At 34.2% G+C, this 17,638-nt stretch overlaps 5 protein-coding genes and 1 long non-coding RNA gene across 9 annotated transcripts; 4 read left to right on the forward strand and 2 right to left on the reverse strand.

Annotated features, from left to right (window-relative positions):
* LOC104780501 (acyl-protein thioesterase 2) lies at nucleotides 7-2,175 on the forward strand. Its single transcript, XM_010505009.1, has 9 exons — nucleotides 7-238; nucleotides 381-492; nucleotides 783-819; nucleotides 918-987; nucleotides 1,066-1,170; nucleotides 1,287-1,437; nucleotides 1,524-1,606; nucleotides 1,705-1,798; nucleotides 1,892-2,175. Exons 1-9 carry the CDS (start codon nucleotides 10-12, stop codon nucleotides 1,974-1,976), a joined length of 966 nt encoding a protein of 321 aa, XP_010503311.1. The 5' UTR covers nucleotides 7-9; the 3' UTR covers nucleotides 1,977-2,175.
* On the reverse strand, nucleotides 2,169-4,605 carry LOC104780468 (monothiol glutaredoxin-S15, mitochondrial). 4 transcript variants are annotated; one of them, XM_010504977.2, is made up of 7 exons: nucleotides 4,299-4,576; nucleotides 3,888-4,028; nucleotides 3,690-3,789; nucleotides 3,491-3,557; nucleotides 3,230-3,308; nucleotides 3,085-3,141; nucleotides 2,169-2,318 (listed from the first exon to the last, which is right to left on the reverse strand). In XM_010504977.2, the coding sequence occupies exons 1-6, from the start codon at nucleotides 4,368-4,370 to the stop codon at nucleotides 3,091-3,093; spliced, it is 510 nt and encodes a 169-aa protein (XP_010503279.1). In that variant the 5' UTR covers nucleotides 4,371-4,576; the 3' UTR covers nucleotides 2,169-2,318; nucleotides 3,085-3,090. The 4 variants fall into 4 exon arrangements, with proteins under 4 accessions (XP_010503279.1, XP_010503274.1, XP_010503293.1 ...); XM_010504991.2 differs by lacking the exon at nucleotides 2,169-2,318 and having other exon boundaries at nucleotides 2,949-3,141; nucleotides 4,299-4,380; nucleotides 4,527-4,605; XM_010504984.2 differs by lacking the exon at nucleotides 2,169-2,318 and having other exon boundaries at nucleotides 2,949-3,141; nucleotides 4,299-4,435; nucleotides 4,527-4,599.
* On the forward strand, nucleotides 2,333-2,809 carry LOC104780494. Its single transcript, XR_766755.2, has 3 exons — nucleotides 2,333-2,372; nucleotides 2,471-2,564; nucleotides 2,658-2,809. It is a non-coding gene; the product is annotated as an uncharacterized LOC104780494 (long non-coding RNA).
* On the reverse strand, nucleotides 4,981-6,127 carry LOC104780510 (late embryogenesis abundant protein 76-like). The gene is made up of 2 exons (XM_010505018.2): nucleotides 5,968-6,127; nucleotides 4,981-5,879 (listed from the first exon to the last, which is right to left on the reverse strand). The coding sequence occupies exons 1-2, from the start codon at nucleotides 6,019-6,021 to the stop codon at nucleotides 5,223-5,225; spliced, it is 711 nt and encodes a 236-aa protein (XP_010503320.1). The 5' UTR covers nucleotides 6,022-6,127; the 3' UTR covers nucleotides 4,981-5,222.
* LOC104780518 (RNA-binding protein cabeza-like) lies at nucleotides 12,582-14,173 on the forward strand. Its single transcript, XM_010505024.2, has 4 exons — nucleotides 12,582-12,689; nucleotides 13,067-13,508; nucleotides 13,632-13,767; nucleotides 13,869-14,173. Exons 2-3 carry the CDS (start codon nucleotides 13,105-13,107, stop codon nucleotides 13,720-13,722), a joined length of 495 nt encoding a protein of 164 aa, XP_010503326.1. The 5' UTR covers nucleotides 12,582-12,689; nucleotides 13,067-13,104; the 3' UTR covers nucleotides 13,723-13,767; nucleotides 13,869-14,173.
* On the forward strand, nucleotides 14,868-17,636 carry LOC104780528 (biotin carboxyl carrier protein of acetyl-CoA carboxylase). Its single transcript, XM_010505032.2, has 9 exons — nucleotides 14,868-15,076; nucleotides 15,660-15,851; nucleotides 16,041-16,117; nucleotides 16,334-16,393; nucleotides 16,522-16,725; nucleotides 16,911-16,973; nucleotides 17,070-17,138; nucleotides 17,245-17,290; nucleotides 17,385-17,636. The coding sequence occupies exons 1-9, from the start codon at nucleotides 15,067-15,069 to the stop codon at nucleotides 17,453-17,455; spliced, it is 792 nt and encodes a 263-aa protein (XP_010503334.1). The 5' UTR covers nucleotides 14,868-15,066; the 3' UTR covers nucleotides 17,456-17,636.

A 17,638-nucleotide genomic window follows, 5' to 3' on the forward strand; every position in this document is an offset into this window, starting at 1 on the left:
CCATAGTTAATGATTCAGATTCACATCTCTTTTCTTTTTATTCCCCCTTCCCTCTCACCATCACACCTCCATATTTTGCTCTATAAATTTCCCCTCCCTTTCCTCTCACCATCACACCTTCATTGTGTATTTTGTTTTGATATTTCAAGCTCTCTCTCTACCAAAAGCACAAAAGACAAAAACAAAGTCCGCAAAGTTTGCACAACAATGAGCTATTCTCATCAAAGCATGGGTTCTGGTGTGTTTCTGCTTCTGGTTTGCATGTTTATATTAGTGGTTTTGGTGTGAGTTTTATGAAGTGTGTTGATGTGTGCTTGTTAACTCTGTTTTTTTTTTTGTGATTACTCTGCTTGAATATGTTTGTGGCAAAATCTTTGTAGGTAGTAGAAGTGCAAGGGGATATGAGTTTGGAAGGACTTATGTTGTGAGGCCTAAAGGAAAGCACCAAGCTACTATTGTTTGGTTGCACGGTCTTGGAGACAATGGCTCTAGGTAATATAATATTCTCTCACTTGTCTTTTTTTTTTGTGATCAAAGTTAAGAATTAAAGAAAGTTTTATACACTTCAAGTCATACTTGTCAAAACAGTGCCCAAATGACTTAAAAGATATCAAGACAAACTGTTCTTAGGGACAAAGGTTTACATTTCCCTCTGTTAGTTGAACAATTGAAGTATAAATGTGTCATCAAAACTCCAAGTCTTTGCTTTAATTGACTACAACAAATAAAAGGAGCTTTCCCAAAGATAATAACCTCTCACTTTGTCTCTGTTCTCTCTGCAGCTCGTCTCAGCTCTTGGAGAGCCTACCTCTTCCAAACGTAAGGATTCATAAAAACAACCACTTGGAAGTAATTGTACGTCTTTAATACTAAACTCTCAATGAAGATTCTGATAAAAGATTTATGTTCTTACACAGATAAAATGGATTTGTCCAACTGCTCCTTCGCGTCCTGTTTCGCTTCTCGGTGGATTCCCTTGCACTGCCTGTAAGATCAATTAGCTTCCTAAAGTTCATTAAAACATTCCTTTAAACGAGTGATTAGTAAAACCTCTTTGCTTCTCAGGGTTTGACGTGGGAGAAATTTCTGAGGATCTTCATGATGATATAGAAGGCTTAGATGCTTCAGCTGCACATATTGCTAACCTCTTGTCAACTGAACCAACAGATGGTAAGCCAACCAAGAGTTGTATATATCTTCATTCCTTTCTGGCCTCATCAATATTATCCATCACAATCTCTAGCTTAACTTGAAGAGTATATGTTTCTTTTTATGGTTTGTGTCAGTCAAAGTTGGGATAGGAGGTTTCAGTATGGGTGCAGCAATAGCTCTCTACTCCACGACATGCTATGCTCTTGGACGTTATGGAAATGGACATCCTTATACTATAAACCTGCGAGCTACTGTAGGACTTAGTGGCTGGCTTCCTTGTTGGAGGTACTTATATATTCCTTCAACCTTTTCATGTCACTAGCTAGTTAACACAGAGACTGAATATTAGAAGCTTAATCATAACAATGCAGGAGCTTAAGGAGCAAAATAGAAAGTTCGAATGAGGTTGCAAGACGTGCTGCATCAATGCCAATCATACTTGCACATGGAACTTGTATGTTTATAGATCATTCTATGATTTACTGTTTAAAGATCAGTCACCTAAGAACATTCTAATATTTTTTTTTCTCTTGATGTGTTCTTTTGTTGCAGCTGATGATGTAGTGCCTTATCGATTTGGAGAAAAGTCTGCTCAAACACTTGCCATGGCTGGATTCCGACAAGTTATGTTCAAACCATATGAAGGGTAAATGTTTTAACTAAGTATAGACCAAAGTTATCACTCTAATTTGCTCTACTGTTTTGGTCTGATATTCTGAAATTTAATGTGATTCTGCAGGCTTGGTCACTATACGGTTCCTAAAGAAATGAATGAGGTGGTTCACTGGCTCGCCTCAAGGCTTGGTCTCGAGGGCTCGCGTTAAACACTGCACGCCATCTTCTAAGCATCTATAGCGCTATTATACAATGGTGTAGAATATTATATATAAGGGGTGGGGGGGGGGTTTCTTGGGGTATACGGTATTTTTCATGTTTCTGACTGTTCTGTGATTTTATTCATGCTTTTCTGCTGTTCGATTCTTGATTATGAACAATAAATAAAAAAAGGCTCCATATGCTCTATATTTGTCCCCTTTTGTTCATTACCAAATCCAAAGATTTTGAGTTTCTGAGACATTCATTTATTGCCGTACATCAAAAGACATTCTTATAAAAAGAAGGAACAAAAACATAATAACTTCATTCAGCAGTCAGCTAACGTTCGCCTTGGATCAANAGACGTGCTGCATCAATGCCAATCATACTTGCACATGGAACTTGTATGTTTATAGATCATTCTATGATTTACTGTTTAAAGATCAGTCACCTAAGAACATTCTAATATTTTTTTTTCTCTTGATGTGTTCTTTTGTTGCAGCTGATGATGTAGTGCCTTATCGATTTGGAGAAAAGTCTGCTCAAACACTTGCCATGGCTGGATTCCGACAAGTTATGTTCAAACCATATGAAGGGTAAATGTTTTAACTAAGTATAGACCAAAGTTATCACTCTAATTTGCTCTACTGTTTTGGTCTGATATTCTGAAATTTAATGTGATTCTGCAGGCTTGGTCACTATACGGTTCCTAAAGAAATGAATGAGGTGGTTCACTGGCTCGCCTCAAGGCTTGGTCTCGAGGGCTCGCGTTAAACACTGCACGCCATCTTCTAAGCATCTATAGCGCTATTATACAATGGTGTAGAATATTATATATAAGGGGTGGGGGGGGGGTTTCTTGGGGTATACGGTATTTTTCATGTTTCTGACTGTTCTGTGATTTTATTCATGCTTTTCTGCTGTTCGATTCTTGATTATGAACAATAAATAAAAAAAGGCTCCATATGCTCTATATTTGTCCCCTTTTGTTCATTACCAAATCCAAAGATTTTGAGTTTCTGAGACATTCATTTATTGCCGTACATCAAAAGACATTCTTATAAAAAGAAGGAACAAAAACATAATAACTTCATTCAGCAGTCAGCTAACGTTCGCCTTGGATCAATCTTGGTTTCCGGAGACGTCTTTAAGCTTCTGCTCCAATTCACCTTCCTGTAATTGTAATAGGGACTTGTGATAAAAGAAACACAATGAAAAAGGAAATAAGGACACACATGGTCTGCGTATAAGTGAAGTTAACCTTGTGCATGTTAAGAATGATGTCTGAGCCGCCAATGAACTCTCCCTTAATGAAGATCTGTGGAAACGTAGGCCAGTGGCTGCACAGAAAGTTTTTGTTCAAACAGGGGGGTCTAGATCATATAGTAAGATTAAGAAAGTGAACTGTAAAGAGCTACTACAACAAAGCCAAGCTAAATTTCAAGGTTAAAAAAAAAAAGAACTGAGAATGAGATTAGACAGCTCTATTGATGAAACTTATAAAGAGTACACACACACTCACCTGAAGGATTTCACAGCAGTTTTCAACTCAGGGTCTTCTAGAATGTTTCTAGCACTGATAGGAACATCTAAAGAAAGAGTTCACAAGATAGCATCATCAGAACTGAGAACATATTAGATTCTAAAATAGATTTAAAGAAGATCCCAGAACAAACAGTACAGACAAATCACAGAGGGCTTCAGTTTCAATCACTACTTACTGTATTGTTGCAAAACTCTGACGGCAAGTGAGCTAAACCCACACTGAGGAGATTCAGGGACACCTTTCATGTAAATCATAACAGGATTATCCTTGACATCCTAAACAACCAAAAAGCTAAACAGCATTAGCCAGATCCAGAGAATCAAAATCCACAAACATTCAAACTTCAAAAATCTAGAAAAGCTGGAGACTTTACATTCTCAACGATATCTTTAAGTGAGTCCGTAGAACCGGAAGGGACTTTTTGCGTAGGCTTGAAATCATCATGTGTGTCTGAATCACTCGGCACTGTAGATGAGTATCTCATCACCCCATTTTGGTAAGCTGATGCAGATGCCTACAAACATAAACCACATGATCATTCTCTATTCAAAAACCAATTCTAATTCACTGAATTCCAAAATCAAAACCTCGAAAATTCCTATTTCTAGTCTAATCCGATTCACTTAACAGAAGGATCTGAGCTCGAATGCTATATATATATATATATATATATATATATAAAAATCCAACCTTTAAGTGAAGTAAGATAAGAAAAGAGAGAACTTGATTGGAGCAACACATGAGATGTATCAATTAAAGAAAAGGGTTATGAGAGAAATCTAACCAATCTGCTAGAACGAACAGCCTGGAGGCTAGTGAATCCTTTCAAAAGTCTGCTCGATAAAGAAGCTGCCATCTCTCTGATTCTGAATCACGTAGATTTAATTCAACCGACTCAAAACTGTTCCACGATGTTTTGATCTACTTTGTTTTTAGGAAGACTATATCAAGAACAGAGAAAGAGAAGACGATGTGTTGATTTCTTCACCAGGAAACAAACTAAATGACTCACCAGAAAAATTCGTAGCTACGAGGAGGACCGAGAAGTGAACCGACCACCACAAGAACGACGTCGTGTCATAACTCATCATAACCCTAAGGTGTTTAACTGTTTATTAATCGTATACGATGTCGTTTTTGGCTGTGACTCACCGAAGGCTTACGTTGTTGATTTTTTTTGGTTCGTTTATTTTTTTTTCTTCGGTTTAGATAAATTACTATTCAATTCTTTTCGTTTGGTTTACCTCATTTTTGGTAAAAGAAAGTCAGTATGTATCTAGACAATAAATCGAATTACAAAAAATTTCAATTTTTTTTCAATAAAACGTTGTTAGATTTTCAAATTTATTATTATCTTAAAGAATAAATTGCAAACTTGATTAATTTTAATCGGTTTGGTTAAAAATGCTAGATCGGTTACAAACACTATAGCGCTTGAATACCATTATACCAAGTGGACCGGGATGTGTATTAATAGCTGTTTATTACTTCAACAAAAATACAGGACACAGAAAGTTGTTGTAGACGGGATCAAATCTAAAACTTATAATTTTGGCTGGAAATTAGAAGTCTCCAGGGTCACCGTCACAACAAGATGCACAACGTAATCACAAACACAAAGACGAAACGGAAATTACAAAAAAACAAAACACAGAATTCAAAAGACCAACAAACTTTTAAAATAAACTTTCAAATTGTTCTCTCTAGCTCACTTCCTCTGGTAAGTCTGATGACTCGGATCAGTGGTCCGAGTAGTAGCAGTAGTGGTCGTAGTACTTCCTGGGAAATGCTCTCTGTCTTCTTCCTCTGTAGCCATCCCAAAGGTATGCTTCACCGCATCAGCTGCACCCATCGCCATTTGCTTCACTTGCTCACCGGTCTGGCTCAAGAACCCACCGGTCTTGTCTCTACCAGCTTCAGCCGTCTCTTTTGTGTACTGAGCCGCACCGTGAGCGGTCTCCTTTGTGTATTGAGCAGCGTCTTGAGCCTTGTTCTTTATGGCTTCGCCTGTCTCCGACAGGTAGCTCCCTGTCTTGTCTTTCGCCTCGCGAGCTTTGTCGCCGGCTTGAGAAGTCTTTTCTTTTGCTGCTTGAGTCGTCTCATGGGCCTTCTGTTGGGCAGTCTGAGCAGTTTGAGATGTCTTATCTTTCGCTGCCTGGGCCGTCTCATGAGCCTTCTGTTGGGCCGTTTGTGCGGTTTGAGATGACTTATCTTTTGCCGCCTGGGCCGTCTCATGAGCCTTCTGTTGGGCCGTTTGCGCTGTTTGAGAAGTCTTATCTTTTGCAGATTGAGCAGTGGCTTGAGTCTTGTCCCTGCCTTCCTCAGCCTTGTCCCTCATTGTTCCCATAGCTTGTCCAGTCTTCTCCTGTTATTACACAAAACATATAATCTTACAACTGGTGAAAATAAAATGTGTTTTAACATAATTACAAACATATATGTATTGTTATTACCTGGGCCTTGCCTCTGGTTTCACCAGCTCTGTAGCTCTGTTGGTTGGACGCCATTTTGCTTTAAGATATGAAAACGACACTAGATAGGTTCTTAAAGCCTTTTTTTTTTGTGAGATTGTTTGATGTTGTAGTAGAAACTGTGAATTGTCTCTCCCACCCATCGGGACATTTGTAGTGTGTCTTGGTCGGCGGGAGAAGAAGACACGTATTTAGAAGTGACACGTGTGTAGCTGCGTGGTGCGCTGAAATTAAAACAGAATTAAAAAACACAAGAGTCTGGGGGTGTTGTGCTTTACGTTGCGAGTGTTGGTATGCGGTTTCTCGGTCTTGTACGTGTTGGCCTCTGTGGTTGCGACACGTCATGGTTACGAGGAAGATGCGTGCTACGTGGCGACGCCTTACGTATCGTCGCCGCATGTGATATGGCTATTTTAACAATTTTTTTATTGTTTTGAGCGTTCGTTACATGAAATTTACTCGTCGGTCGTTACATGTTCCGTGACGTATCCAACTATCACTTAGATTAGTACGATTAAAATACTCTTTCTATTTTTTTTTTTCATTTAAAAGGGTCAAACTTAATCTCACATAAACCGAGCAACTAGCTTGCCTGCTCATCTCACATAACTAATTAGTGTGACAATTAGCCAAGGAATATTCGTCACTTGGGAATCAAATTGAAAATAGCTTGGATTATGCAGTTGGATTAAGTGAACACTATCTATCATTCACGTTGGATTATTTAAAAGTAAGGAGTAAGGACAAACATAGAGAGACACACACACAAACGAGTGTGGTAAATTTAAATGTAACCAGTACAGATGATACGATGACAGACAAAAAAAAAGGTGAGTATGAACAAGTGTATCAAACACAATTGAAACACAAATAAACCCACTACCAAGCCCCGAGCGAATTTTAGTGGCCTCCTTGCTCGATGGATCCACTATCTAAGATTAACTACGTACTTAATTAGATATAGCTATTTTATGCTTGCATACTTTCCCTTTTTAGCTTGTAATATTTGTTAAAAGTTAATATACGATACATTCAATAAAAAAACTGTATCAAACAAAAATGAACCAACTAGTTAATAGTTATTTTATTTTTTTTAAATAACTATATTATATCGGACTTCTAACCCAAAATTTGCAATTTCACCGACTAATTTACTTTCACTTTCGATTAGTTAGTAATATTCATCGAAAGCGTGTTAGATTAATAAGAGAATATGGCACAAAAGGGTAGCTGCAACTGCAAAGAATACCCATGGGATACAAACGCCGACAGTATTAGGATATATATCACCATATCAATCATATAACCGATTGCATATATTACGATTCCAGTTATGTATACTAGTATATACTCTCGTTTATGACATTGTAATACCCTAACTCGGGAAAATCCCACTGGCGGAACCAAACAACCGTGAGCCGTCCTAGTTTATTATATAGGTTTTAAGGTAAATTGATTTCTTCTTTTCTTTCAAATTTTATTGTACGAAACCTTTTCCTATATATGTTTTAAAATATTTAGGTCCAGTGGCGGATCCAGGAGAAAAATTTACATGGGGCACAGCTGATGAATACTAATGAAGAATTTTTTTTTAGAAATATTAAGACAAGGCCAAAACATAAAATATGATAAACAATTGTAGATGAGAAGCATTGAACCCTCCACCTTTGACATAATATGTGGCACTTTTTACCAAATGTGCTAAGATATTTTATACACAATAGATCAAACTGAAGAATTATCAAGAATGAGTGTGGGGCACGTGCCCCACCTCCTTTACACATAGATCCGCCCCTGTTTAGGTTTTGAGACCCGTAATAAAGGTTTTGTTATTTGTTGTTATGCTTACAATTAAAAGAAAAGGGTAATTACTTAATATTGTAAAATAAGAAAAGTAAAATGAAAGAGGTGATGCATGGATGGGAGTCCCAAAGAGAATCGAATCAGCCCAGTTCCTTTTTTTTGTGGTTGCCCACTTTACTCTTCTCCAAGAGAATGGACTCCAGATATTAGCAGTTCTCCCCCTATCTTTTTTTATTTTGTTATAACAATACAAAAATCATACCTATTTATAAATATATTTGGAAGATTGCCAATATTTTTCTTTGTTCTAGTTAATATTTTTTTTCTTAAATTGGGAATAAACATCAAGAGAAATAAAGGAAAATTTAAAGTGAGATATAAAAGAAAAGATGGTCTAAACGAAAACATCGAAGAATTATTCCGTCACAATCACCCAAATTTATCTTTATTGAAACTCTCTATTTTGCCTCATCCCTTTTGAGTTTCCACTCTTTTTATGTTTTTTCTTACCCATAATTATATTAGATTTTCTTTTTCTCACTATTTATTTGAATTGTTTTCTCACATCTATCCCTTCGACGCATTTGTAATCATTTTTTTGTTTATACCATTTTAAACTTAATTAAACCGGCCGTATGAAAATCTTCTTTACAAATCTTACGAATGAAAACCTCTTTTTTTTCATCATTATTGTATTGATTTGCTATTTATAAGATATTTTGAGAGACACGCATCTATTTTATTTATTAACATGAACCAAAGTTTGCGAACTTAATTAATGAAAACAAATGGTAGAACAATAAAACAAGAAATTATACGATAGAAAACATTATTCGGAGTGGAACATATAACAACAAAGACAGTTCGTAAAACTTACCAATATCTATCACATTAATCATTCTTTCTTTTTGAAGTTTACAACTTACAAGTTTTGTTACGTTGCTGCTAAGCAAAGGAGAATTTGTATTATATATTTATGGAAAAAGAAAAGAAGAACAAAAGATAGTGAATATTCAAAATTCAAAAGTAATATAAATTTTTATTCGTGTCTCGGATATCGATTCCTTTGCCTCCTTAAAGTTAAAGTATAAATGAAAGAGACTTACCATAATATAATTGTGAGATTAAGCTACCCTTTTCTATATCAACCAAAAAGCTTATACCACGTAGAAGATACCGAATCGATTCCCTATCCCCTCTTTAATATTTGGAAAGTACATGACTTATTTTTGGTAGACCATATAATAGTTATATGAGTCATTAGTTGGTTATAGAATTGACATATTAATAATTGAAGTATAACATTTGATAATCATTTGATATTTACGGGTCTACTTTGATTACTGTTAGATCTTATATCGCTTATTTATTCAATTATTCATAATTAATTATTAATAATAGCAATAGCAATAAATCCATTTTAAGCCTAATCGGGAATAACAATAGTATTTGAAGGAATAAAAATAATATACACAAATGAAACAAAATATTTTAACTCGAGAAATTTTCCGAGTTCGATAATNATGTTTTTTCTTACCCATAATTATATTAGATTTTCTTTTTCTCACTATTTATTTGAATTGTTTTCTCACATCTATCCCTTCGACGCATTTGTAATCATTTTTTTGTTTATACCATTTTAAACTTAATTAAACCGGCCGTATGAAAATCTTCTTTACAAATCTTACGAATGAAAACCTCTTTTTTTTCATCATTATTGTATTGATTTGCTATTTATAAGATATTTTGAGAGACACGCATCTATTTTATTTATTAACATGAACCAAAGTTTGCGAACTTAATTAATGAAAACAAATGGTAGAACAATAAAACAAGAAATTATACGATAGAAAACATTATTCGGAGTGGAACATATAACAACAAAGACAGTTCGTAAAACTTACCAATATCTATCACATTAATCATTCTTTCTTTTTGAAGTTTACAACTTACAAGTTTTGTTACGTTGCTGCTAAGCAAAGGAGAATTTGTATTATATATTTATGGAAAAAGAAAAGAAGAACAAAAGATAGTGAATATTCAAAATTCAAAAGTAATATAAATTTTTATTCGTGTCTCGGATATCGATTCCTTTGCCTCCTTAAAGTTAAAGTATAAATGAAAGAGACTTACCATAATATAATTGTGAGATTAAGCTACCCTTTTCTATATCAACCAAAAAGCTTATACCACGTAGAAGATACCGAATCGATTCCCTATCCCCTCTTTAATATTTGGAAAGTACATGACTTATTTTTGGTAGACCATATAATAGTTATATGAGTCATTAGTTGGTTATAGAATTGACATATTAATAATTGAAGTATAACATTTGATAATCATTTGATATTTACGGGTCTACTTTGATTACTGTTAGATCTTATATCGCTTATTTATTCAATTATTCATAATTAATTATTAATAATAGCAATAGCAATAAATCCATTTTAAGCCTAATCGGGAATAACAATAGTATTTGAAGGAATAAAAATAATATACACAAATGAAACAAAATATTTTAACTCGAGAAATTTTCCGAGTTCGATAATCCTAAACATAAAAACTGTAATTTTTGTTAAACTAAACAATATTTCGATCTTACCTAACAATATATACCCCTACTTCTATATATTGTTTAAGGAAATTTAACAAATTTAAATATCTCCCGCTTTAAATAGGATTAACTCTGTAGACCCCTTCGACGACCAAAAATATTTAAAATTAAAAATACCGCTTACACATACTCTACATAATTTTTTATAATAGATATATGAGTCCAGTCAGTACATAATTTTTTTAGACTATATAATAGATATATGAGTCATTAATTGATTATAAAATTAAAACATTAATCATTGTAGTTGTATTTAAGTGTATCATTTGTATAATTTACCTTTACGGGTTTGCTTGATAATCGAGATTCGAGATCTATTGATAGGGTTCGCTTGATAATCGAGATTTATAGGGTTCACTTGGTAATCAAGATTTATAGGGTTTAATAATAAACCCTTGCCATTTTAATAAATATCATATCTAAAATTTATTATTTATAATATGTACAATTTAAATATCATATCACAATTTAAAGTTATATGTACTTCTTTCCTCAGAAACAAATGCATATCTTATTTACATATTCTATTATTATTTACCAATTAAAATGTAATTAGTTTTATAATAAAATAAGTTATAAACTTATAATTCGGTTTAAATGTAAAATATCAAAGTTATATAATGATATTGTTTAATGCTAAAAAATATATCAAATAAAAATATTTAAATTTGTTGTATAAAATAAATTTTAACCCGTGTTATAGTACGGGTACTAATCTAGTTCAAAGATATCATCTTTATATATGTACACTTTTTATATAATTTCGTTTAGCAATTTTATCGTGTGTTCCAACCAATTTTCTAGGGTTAATTCCTTATTCACTCTGGTCGATCTCTACGTTACCTTCACGGCTTCACATTTAAAAAAATAATAGAATTTCATAGATTAGTTCTTCTCATTTCAAAGTAGTTGTAAGACAAAACTAATTAAAGCTCGGTTGCTACATGAAATTGGTGTACTTGTAAACTAGAATTCTTCCATACATAATATACCACCGTTCTGTACATGTTCCAAAATACGTTAACAAGTTTTTACAAAAAAAAAGTATGTTAGCAATGACAAGTTTCAGAATAGAGAAACGATATTTATAGTTTGTTAGTTGGAAATCTGGTATTAATTCTGTAAACATTAATGTGTTGATATTTTTTGTTTTGTGATTGGTAAGCATTAAGCAAGGTCGTCTAGCTAACTACTAGGCTACTAGCTAGCTACTTGAATTAAACACTATCATCGTTCATAGGTAACCAAATTAATGATGAGCTTCCTTGGTGTTTAAGCGTATAATCATGAATTAATAAATAAATATAGCAATGAACTGCATTATAGAGATAGAGGGTCCAAAAAGGTACGAGTCAAAAAAAAAAAAAGGTACGAGTCAAAGGACTGCTTTTATGTAGAGCTAGAGGTTAACAAGATCTCTTTCTTTTAGTTGGGTGTGGGCTCCTTAAGTTGTTTGTTGGCTTCTTATCACTCTTAATTTTACTTAAAATTACATTATGCTTTGACCCAAGATTCTTCTAATCAAAGTACTTTAAATTTACAACTGTTATATAAAAAATGAAGTGAACAAGATGATAAAAAGAACGAGTACGTGACAAAAAAACATGTCGAGTAAAAAAAATCAAGTTGTGGCATCATCAACTGTTAAGTCTATCTTTGACTATAATAAACGAAGATTAATTTGAAGCCAAAAAACTATTAAATCATCTTTCTTTTACTCATGTGGTGATATAGCAAGGACAATAAGAAAATCCATTAAACTAGCTATCCAAATCTAGTATAACATATTTTCGAAATTTTAATTCTTGATATGAATTCCTTGTAATTGTGAATAAGACAACAAGTCACTGAATTCTATGTCTTTTAAGAGTTACATGAACATGCTTTCATTCTAAATATACGTACCATTAAACAAAAAAGCTACGGATAGCATACTGTAATTAAACAAATACATATCATAATACAAGAAACACTCTAAGATGTGGCCAAAGCCAAACATATATCAAAGAATTTCTAGGCTTGGGAATCTCAGCCGAAACTACACTTAATTTATTTTAAATATTTATCGGTTATTTTTTTGTTGCTCTTCTTTTGCGAAAGTTTACACTTGAGAGGTGAAGAAAACGAGAAAGTAATTATTAATTATTTTTATTTTTTTGAACGAGCCAGCAGTTGTGTTCTTCTGTGTTCTATTTAAGCCCATCCTCTTCACATCACTCTTTCAAAGTCTCGTGTCTTATTTTTCTTTCACTAAACTCATCATCACATCTCTTCCAAGTTCTTCAAGGTTAGTCTTTTTAAACTAAAATTATTTCGTAACTATTTTATTATTTTATAGATATTGATTTCAGAAATATATAGCCACAACACAATTGACAAATATTATGTTATACGTATAAGTTAATTGATCTTTATAACTAGATTCAACATATGAAAATATATATGTACATCCACTATTATTATCTTTGCGTAAATTAATACAATTATTTTCCTATAACTTTTAACGAAGCATGAGTTCAATACATAAGAATTTCATTTTCCTTAGTGCCTATATATTGTGTTTACTCAGCGATACTTTGTAACATAGATATATATTTGTTACATCAACTATTCAATTTATTGAAGTATCTAACAGAAATATTGGAAATAATATGCATGTTACAGGAAAATAATATAAACGCACGTAAACAAGAACTGAAAGAATGAACAGACCCGGAGATTGGAACTGCAGGTCATGCAGCCACCTCAACTTCCAGCGCCGAGACTCTTGCCAGCGATGCGGTGACTCTCGTTCCGGCCCCGTTGGAGTCGGTGGCTTAGACTTCGGCGGTTACGGAGGCAGAGCCATGTCTGCTTTCGGATTCACCACCGGCTCCGACGTTCGTCCAGGTGACTGGTACTGCACCGTCGGAAACTGCGGGACTCACAACTTTGCCAGTCGCTCCACTTGCTTCAAATGCGGCACTTTCAAGGACGAGATCGGCGCTGGAGGAGGAGGTGGTGGCATCGGTGGTCCGGCCATGTTTGACGCAGACATTATGCGGTCTAGAGTCCCCGGTAACGGTGGCCGCTCCAGCTGGAAATCCGGCGACTGGATTTGCACTAGGTACCACTTATTAATACTATATATTATACTAATTGGTTGATATAATAATATAATTCGGTTAATGAAATATAATCTATAGTTTTTATATACGTACGTTAAAGTTTAATTTAAAATTGGAAACAGGCTTGGTTGCAATGAGCACAACTTTGCAAGCAGAATGGAATGCTTCAGATGCAATGCACCAAGAGACTTCAGCAACAGAACCTCTTTCTAAGTTATACGCAATGCTTTTGAAGTGGCCTTGTCTCCAATTTCTTTGGTAATTAAATCAACTTTGAACTATAAGTTTTATCGTTACATATATAGATACTGTACTCTTTGTATGTGATTAAGTTCTATTGAAATGTTTTTGTGATGTAGGCACACCGTTTCAATCAATGGAAAGGAGAAGGAGGAGCAAGCAAGATTGAATTAAAGATGATGATAATTTTGTTAGAGATGTTAAAATGAGAGCCAATATTGTAACTTTAGCTGTCGTGCTTTTGGGATGTATTATCCACTTTTTATTTTTATTTTTCTCTCTTTTTTTCCTCTTTAATTCGTAATTTTTCTTTTGCAGTTTCTTTTAAGAGTTTTTATTATTCTAATCATTGTACGCTGCATGTCTTTCTTAAAAGAAGATTTTTTTTTTTTCCGTCAAACTTAAAAGAAGATTCTCTTCTCAATTTCATCGCTTTATACATACATGATGAGTTGCTACTTTTTTTTGTTTTTGTTTTTTTTTTTGTTTTTGGTTTTATTGTAGTTCAGCCTTTTCAACGTATATTCTAATAGACTGTAATATACTAACAATCACTTTTAGACTAGACATAATTCTATCAACCTAGTGACTAGTGACAGCAATAATAAACTAAATTTATGTACCAATTAATTATATGAAATAAGAAGAAAACTTATATCAATTATCAAATAAATAATTGAAATTGTCTAATATACCCCCAAATTGTCTAACTTCCAAGCTATATGAATTTTAAAATGCTTAGGATAACATATGGAGGTTTTGGTATGCATCTCCAAATGCGGCAAGAGCAAACTTTTAGTGCATAACTAGATATTTCAATAGGATATAATTAGAAAGTATGCTCTAAAACAGGTATAATAAATATATTAAAAATCAAAATTTAATACCTGAAATTATTATATATTTTTAAATGATCTATATACTTTTTTGTGCACCAAAAGGATTTATATAAATTAGACTTCTTTTTTACCTAAAAGGCAAAAACAATCTTATTATTATATACATAAACAAAACTTCACTACTTCGGGCTAAGGCAATTAAATGGGCTTTATATAAACGGGCCATAAAAACCCAAATCAAATAAAAAAAGAGTTTGATGTTTCGTGCTTCGCTGTACAAAGACCACTCTGGTTGTATCGAACAGAGCGAACCCAACCAACGACGAGCGTTAACCTCAATTTGATCATCTCCACACTCGTCAAATCTTTGGTGTCCTCCTCCTCCTCGTTCGTATCGTTATCGTATCAGCTCACAAATCTCATTCTCTTCCTTACATTCTTCTTCTTCTGCTTCTCGAATCCTCCTTTGTCTCCCTCCATGGCTTCCTGTAAGTTTTTTCTCTACCTGTATCTTGTTGTCTTCATTGTTCCAGTTTCCTGGGATCGTAAACTAAACTAAACTGGGTTTCCCTTACTACATTCAAATTTGAATAATTTCGGTCTTATAAAACCAGATTTTATCGAAAGGTTAGAACTTTGAGGATTCTGCTAATTTGTGTGATAAGAAAAACTCAGAAAAGGGACTTAAATTTTGAACAATTAGGTTGATTGTGGTATGAATTAGAGATCTTAAGTTGAAGAATCTGTATTCAGTCTTCGTATCAATGTTGATGAGATTCAATTTACTTCCTTTTGATATGGAACTGCGAAGCTAATCTAATTTGAATACACCATTGTCAAGAGTTTGGCATTGATAAGTTACTTAATCTCTCACTGTTGAGTATACGTAGAGCTAGGTTAACATGAGTTTTTGTCTTAGATTTTATATTTTGAATCACTTGAAAGCTTCTGGAGCTATTTTGGATTGAGTTCGTATGTACAACTTAAATAGTCAGTGATCATATTTGTTGATTTTCTTTTTTGATTCCGTCTTGTTTTCGCTGAATTTCTCAATTGAGCGTATATTTTCAGGTAGCCTAGGAGTTCCTAAAATTAAAATCTCAGCAGTAGACCTTAGTAGAGTAAGTTCTGGAAGCTTGCTGGTACCATTCAGTCAAAGATCATTGCTTGGACAAAGGACGGTGAAGTACTTGAGTCTGAGGAAAACTTTTGGATCTGTGAAAGCTGTACAACTATCTACTGTCCCAGCTGCAGAAACATCAGGTACACTTATATCTACATGTTTGATTATCTTCATGTCTTTCTTCTATGGTTGATATGCTCATTTTAGCGATTTTACTATCTATAATTATGCACATCTAAGTGTTTTCACAGGTGGTGGGCTGATGAGTGCATGGAAAGTGTCTTTTATATTTCCTTTACTGATTTCTGATTTAACCTTCTTATGCACAGCTACTGTAGGAGTAGAAGATTCTGAAGAAACCAAGTCATCTCCATTGAACGCTCAGCTAGTTCCCAATCCATCTGAGGTGGGTTTTCATTTGCCGTTAAATATTAGGATGTCATTTGAAGAAATCTGGCTGAGGATTTCTGAATTTCTTCCCTTATTGTCAAATAGAAGAGAAGAGAATGTGTTACCTTTAAGGAGTTAGTGGGAAATTCACTTGTTGCATGCACAATAAAACCGTTCGAGTATGTTTTCTATCTGGATGTATTCGGTTTAATTTCGTTTTACAATCTTCTAGGTGGAAGCTCTTGTCACTGAAATATGCGACTCCTCATCAATTGCAGAGTTTGAACTGAAAGTAAGACCCCACTCAGTTGAGTTGTACAGTAGTTATGTTCTTGCTCTTCTGCACGGTCATAACTGTTAAGTTTTAAATAGGATTCTTATCTAATGTTTTCTGCGTCGTTTATTTGCACATTCTAATAGCTGGGGGGTTTCCGCCTATATGTAGCAAGGGATCTAGCTGACAAAAGTAGTCCGCAGCCTCATCCAATTCCTGCTGTGGCTGCTGCAAGTGAAACTACCAAGAGTCCTGATTCGAATGGATCAACACCTTCTACTTCATTGGCTATCACAAGACCAGCATCTTCAGCTGCTGATCAGGGTTTGATGATTCTCCAATCTCCAAAAGTAAGAGACCACACAACTTAAATGCAATATATCAGAGCTTTCATTTACTTTGATGGGAAATATTCTCTTTCTAATTCTAACTGAGTAAGTTCAGAATGCTAAATTTTTCCGTTAAAAAATGAAAAAAGAGATGTGAGTTTCAATCAGAAAGTTGTCCCCAATCTAAATGGTGTGGTAATGTGCAGGTAGGGTTCTTTAGGAGATCCAAAACCATAAAGGGTAAACGCATGCCTTCGTCATGTAAAGAGGTACCAATCTTCTTGAACAGAAGAGAGTGTTTGATTTTATGGTCTAAGAAAACCACTGATTACTACTCTCTTGTTTGCTTTTGTTTAATCTGACAGAAAGACCAAGTGAAAGAAGGTCAAATTCTGTGCTACATTGAACAACTCGGTGGCCAATTCCCAATAGAGGTTAGATAATGGTCCATTTAAAATTTTATGATTTAGTAATGACTATCTCTTGCTTCAACCAACTCATTTGAAACTGTTCTTCTGTTTCTCTCGATCAATCTTCTAGTCTGATGTCAGCGGCGAGGTTGTCAAAATACTCCGAGAAGATGGAGGCAAGTCTTTCTACTTCTTTAACCTTTCCTCGTTTTTTCTTAAAACTTCTTCGTGTAATGATTTTTCTTTCTCGTTTTTTCTCATATGGAACAGAGCCTGTAGGGTACAATGATGCTCTCATCTCGATCCTTCCCTCTTTCCCTGGGATCAAGAAGCTTCAGTAAAAACCAAAATTCGAGATGGTTTTGAGTTATGATGATACCGTGCCTTGTGTATGCTTTTTTAGACAAACAAATTTCATTCATATTTGTGTTCTGTTTTTCTTTTGCTTGTATGAAAGTTTTTCTTTAAGACTGTTTTAGTCTGTGCGTTTCTTATATAAAAAACACATTATGGTACTCTTCTTA

This window comes from Camelina sativa, chromosome 1 (genome assembly GCF_000633955.1).
Source record: "Camelina sativa cultivar DH55 chromosome 1, Cs, whole genome shotgun sequence".
Lineage (NCBI taxonomy): Eukaryota > Viridiplantae > Streptophyta > Magnoliopsida > Brassicales > Brassicaceae > Camelina > Camelina sativa.

What these genes read in the sequence shown, in the direction of transcription:
- LOC104780501 (XM_010505009.1), top strand. Translation starts at nt 10, where the DNA reads ATGATTCAGATTCACATCTCTTTTCTTTTTATTCCCCCTTCCCTCTCA. An exon ending in TGGATTCCCTTGCACTGCCT is followed by an intron (nt 988 to 1,065) that starts GTAAGATCAATT and finishes TTTGCTTCTCAG; the next exon opens with GGTTTGACGTGGGAGAAATT. An exon ending in ATGTTCAAACCATATGAAGG is followed by an intron (nt 1,799 to 1,891) that starts GTAAATGTTTTA and finishes GTGATTCTGCAG; the next exon opens with GCTTGGTCACTATACGGTTC.
- LOC104780468 (XM_010504977.2), bottom strand. Translation starts at nt 4,370, where the DNA reads ATGGCAGCTTCTTTATCGAGCAGACTTTTGAAAGGATTCACTAGCCTC. An exon ending in TTAAAGATATCGTTGAGAAT is followed by an intron (nt 3,790 to 3,887) that starts GTAAAGTCTCCA and finishes TTGGTTGTTTAG; the next exon opens with GATGTCAAGGATAATCCTGT. An exon ending in TCATTCTTAACATGCACAAG is followed by an intron (nt 3,142 to 3,229) that starts GTTAACTTCACT and finishes TTACAATTACAG; the next exon opens with GAAGGTGAATTGGAGCAGAA.
- LOC104780510 (XM_010505018.2), bottom strand. Translation starts at nt 6,021, where the DNA reads ATGGCGTCCAACCAACAGAGCTACAGAGCTGGTGAAACCAGAGGCAAG. An exon ending in AAACCAGAGGCAAGGCCCAG is followed by an intron (nt 5,880 to 5,967) that starts GTAATAACAATA and finishes GTGTAATAACAG; the next exon opens with GAGAAGACTGGACAAGCTAT.
- LOC104780518 (XM_010505024.2), top strand. Translation starts at nt 13,105, where the DNA reads ATGAACAGACCCGGAGATTGGAACTGCAGGTCATGCAGCCACCTCAAC. An exon ending in GGCGACTGGATTTGCACTAG is followed by an intron (nt 13,509 to 13,631) that starts GTACCACTTATT and finishes AATTGGAAACAG; the next exon opens with GCTTGGTTGCAATGAGCACA.
- LOC104780528 (XM_010505032.2), top strand. An exon ending in TAGTTCCCAATCCATCTGAG is followed by an intron (nt 16,118 to 16,333) that starts GTGGGTTTTCAT and finishes ACAATCTTCTAG; the next exon opens with GTGGAAGCTCTTGTCACTGA. An exon ending in TGCCTTCGTCATGTAAAGAG is followed by an intron (nt 16,974 to 17,069) that starts GTACCAATCTTC and finishes TTAATCTGACAG; the next exon opens with AAAGACCAAGTGAAAGAAGG.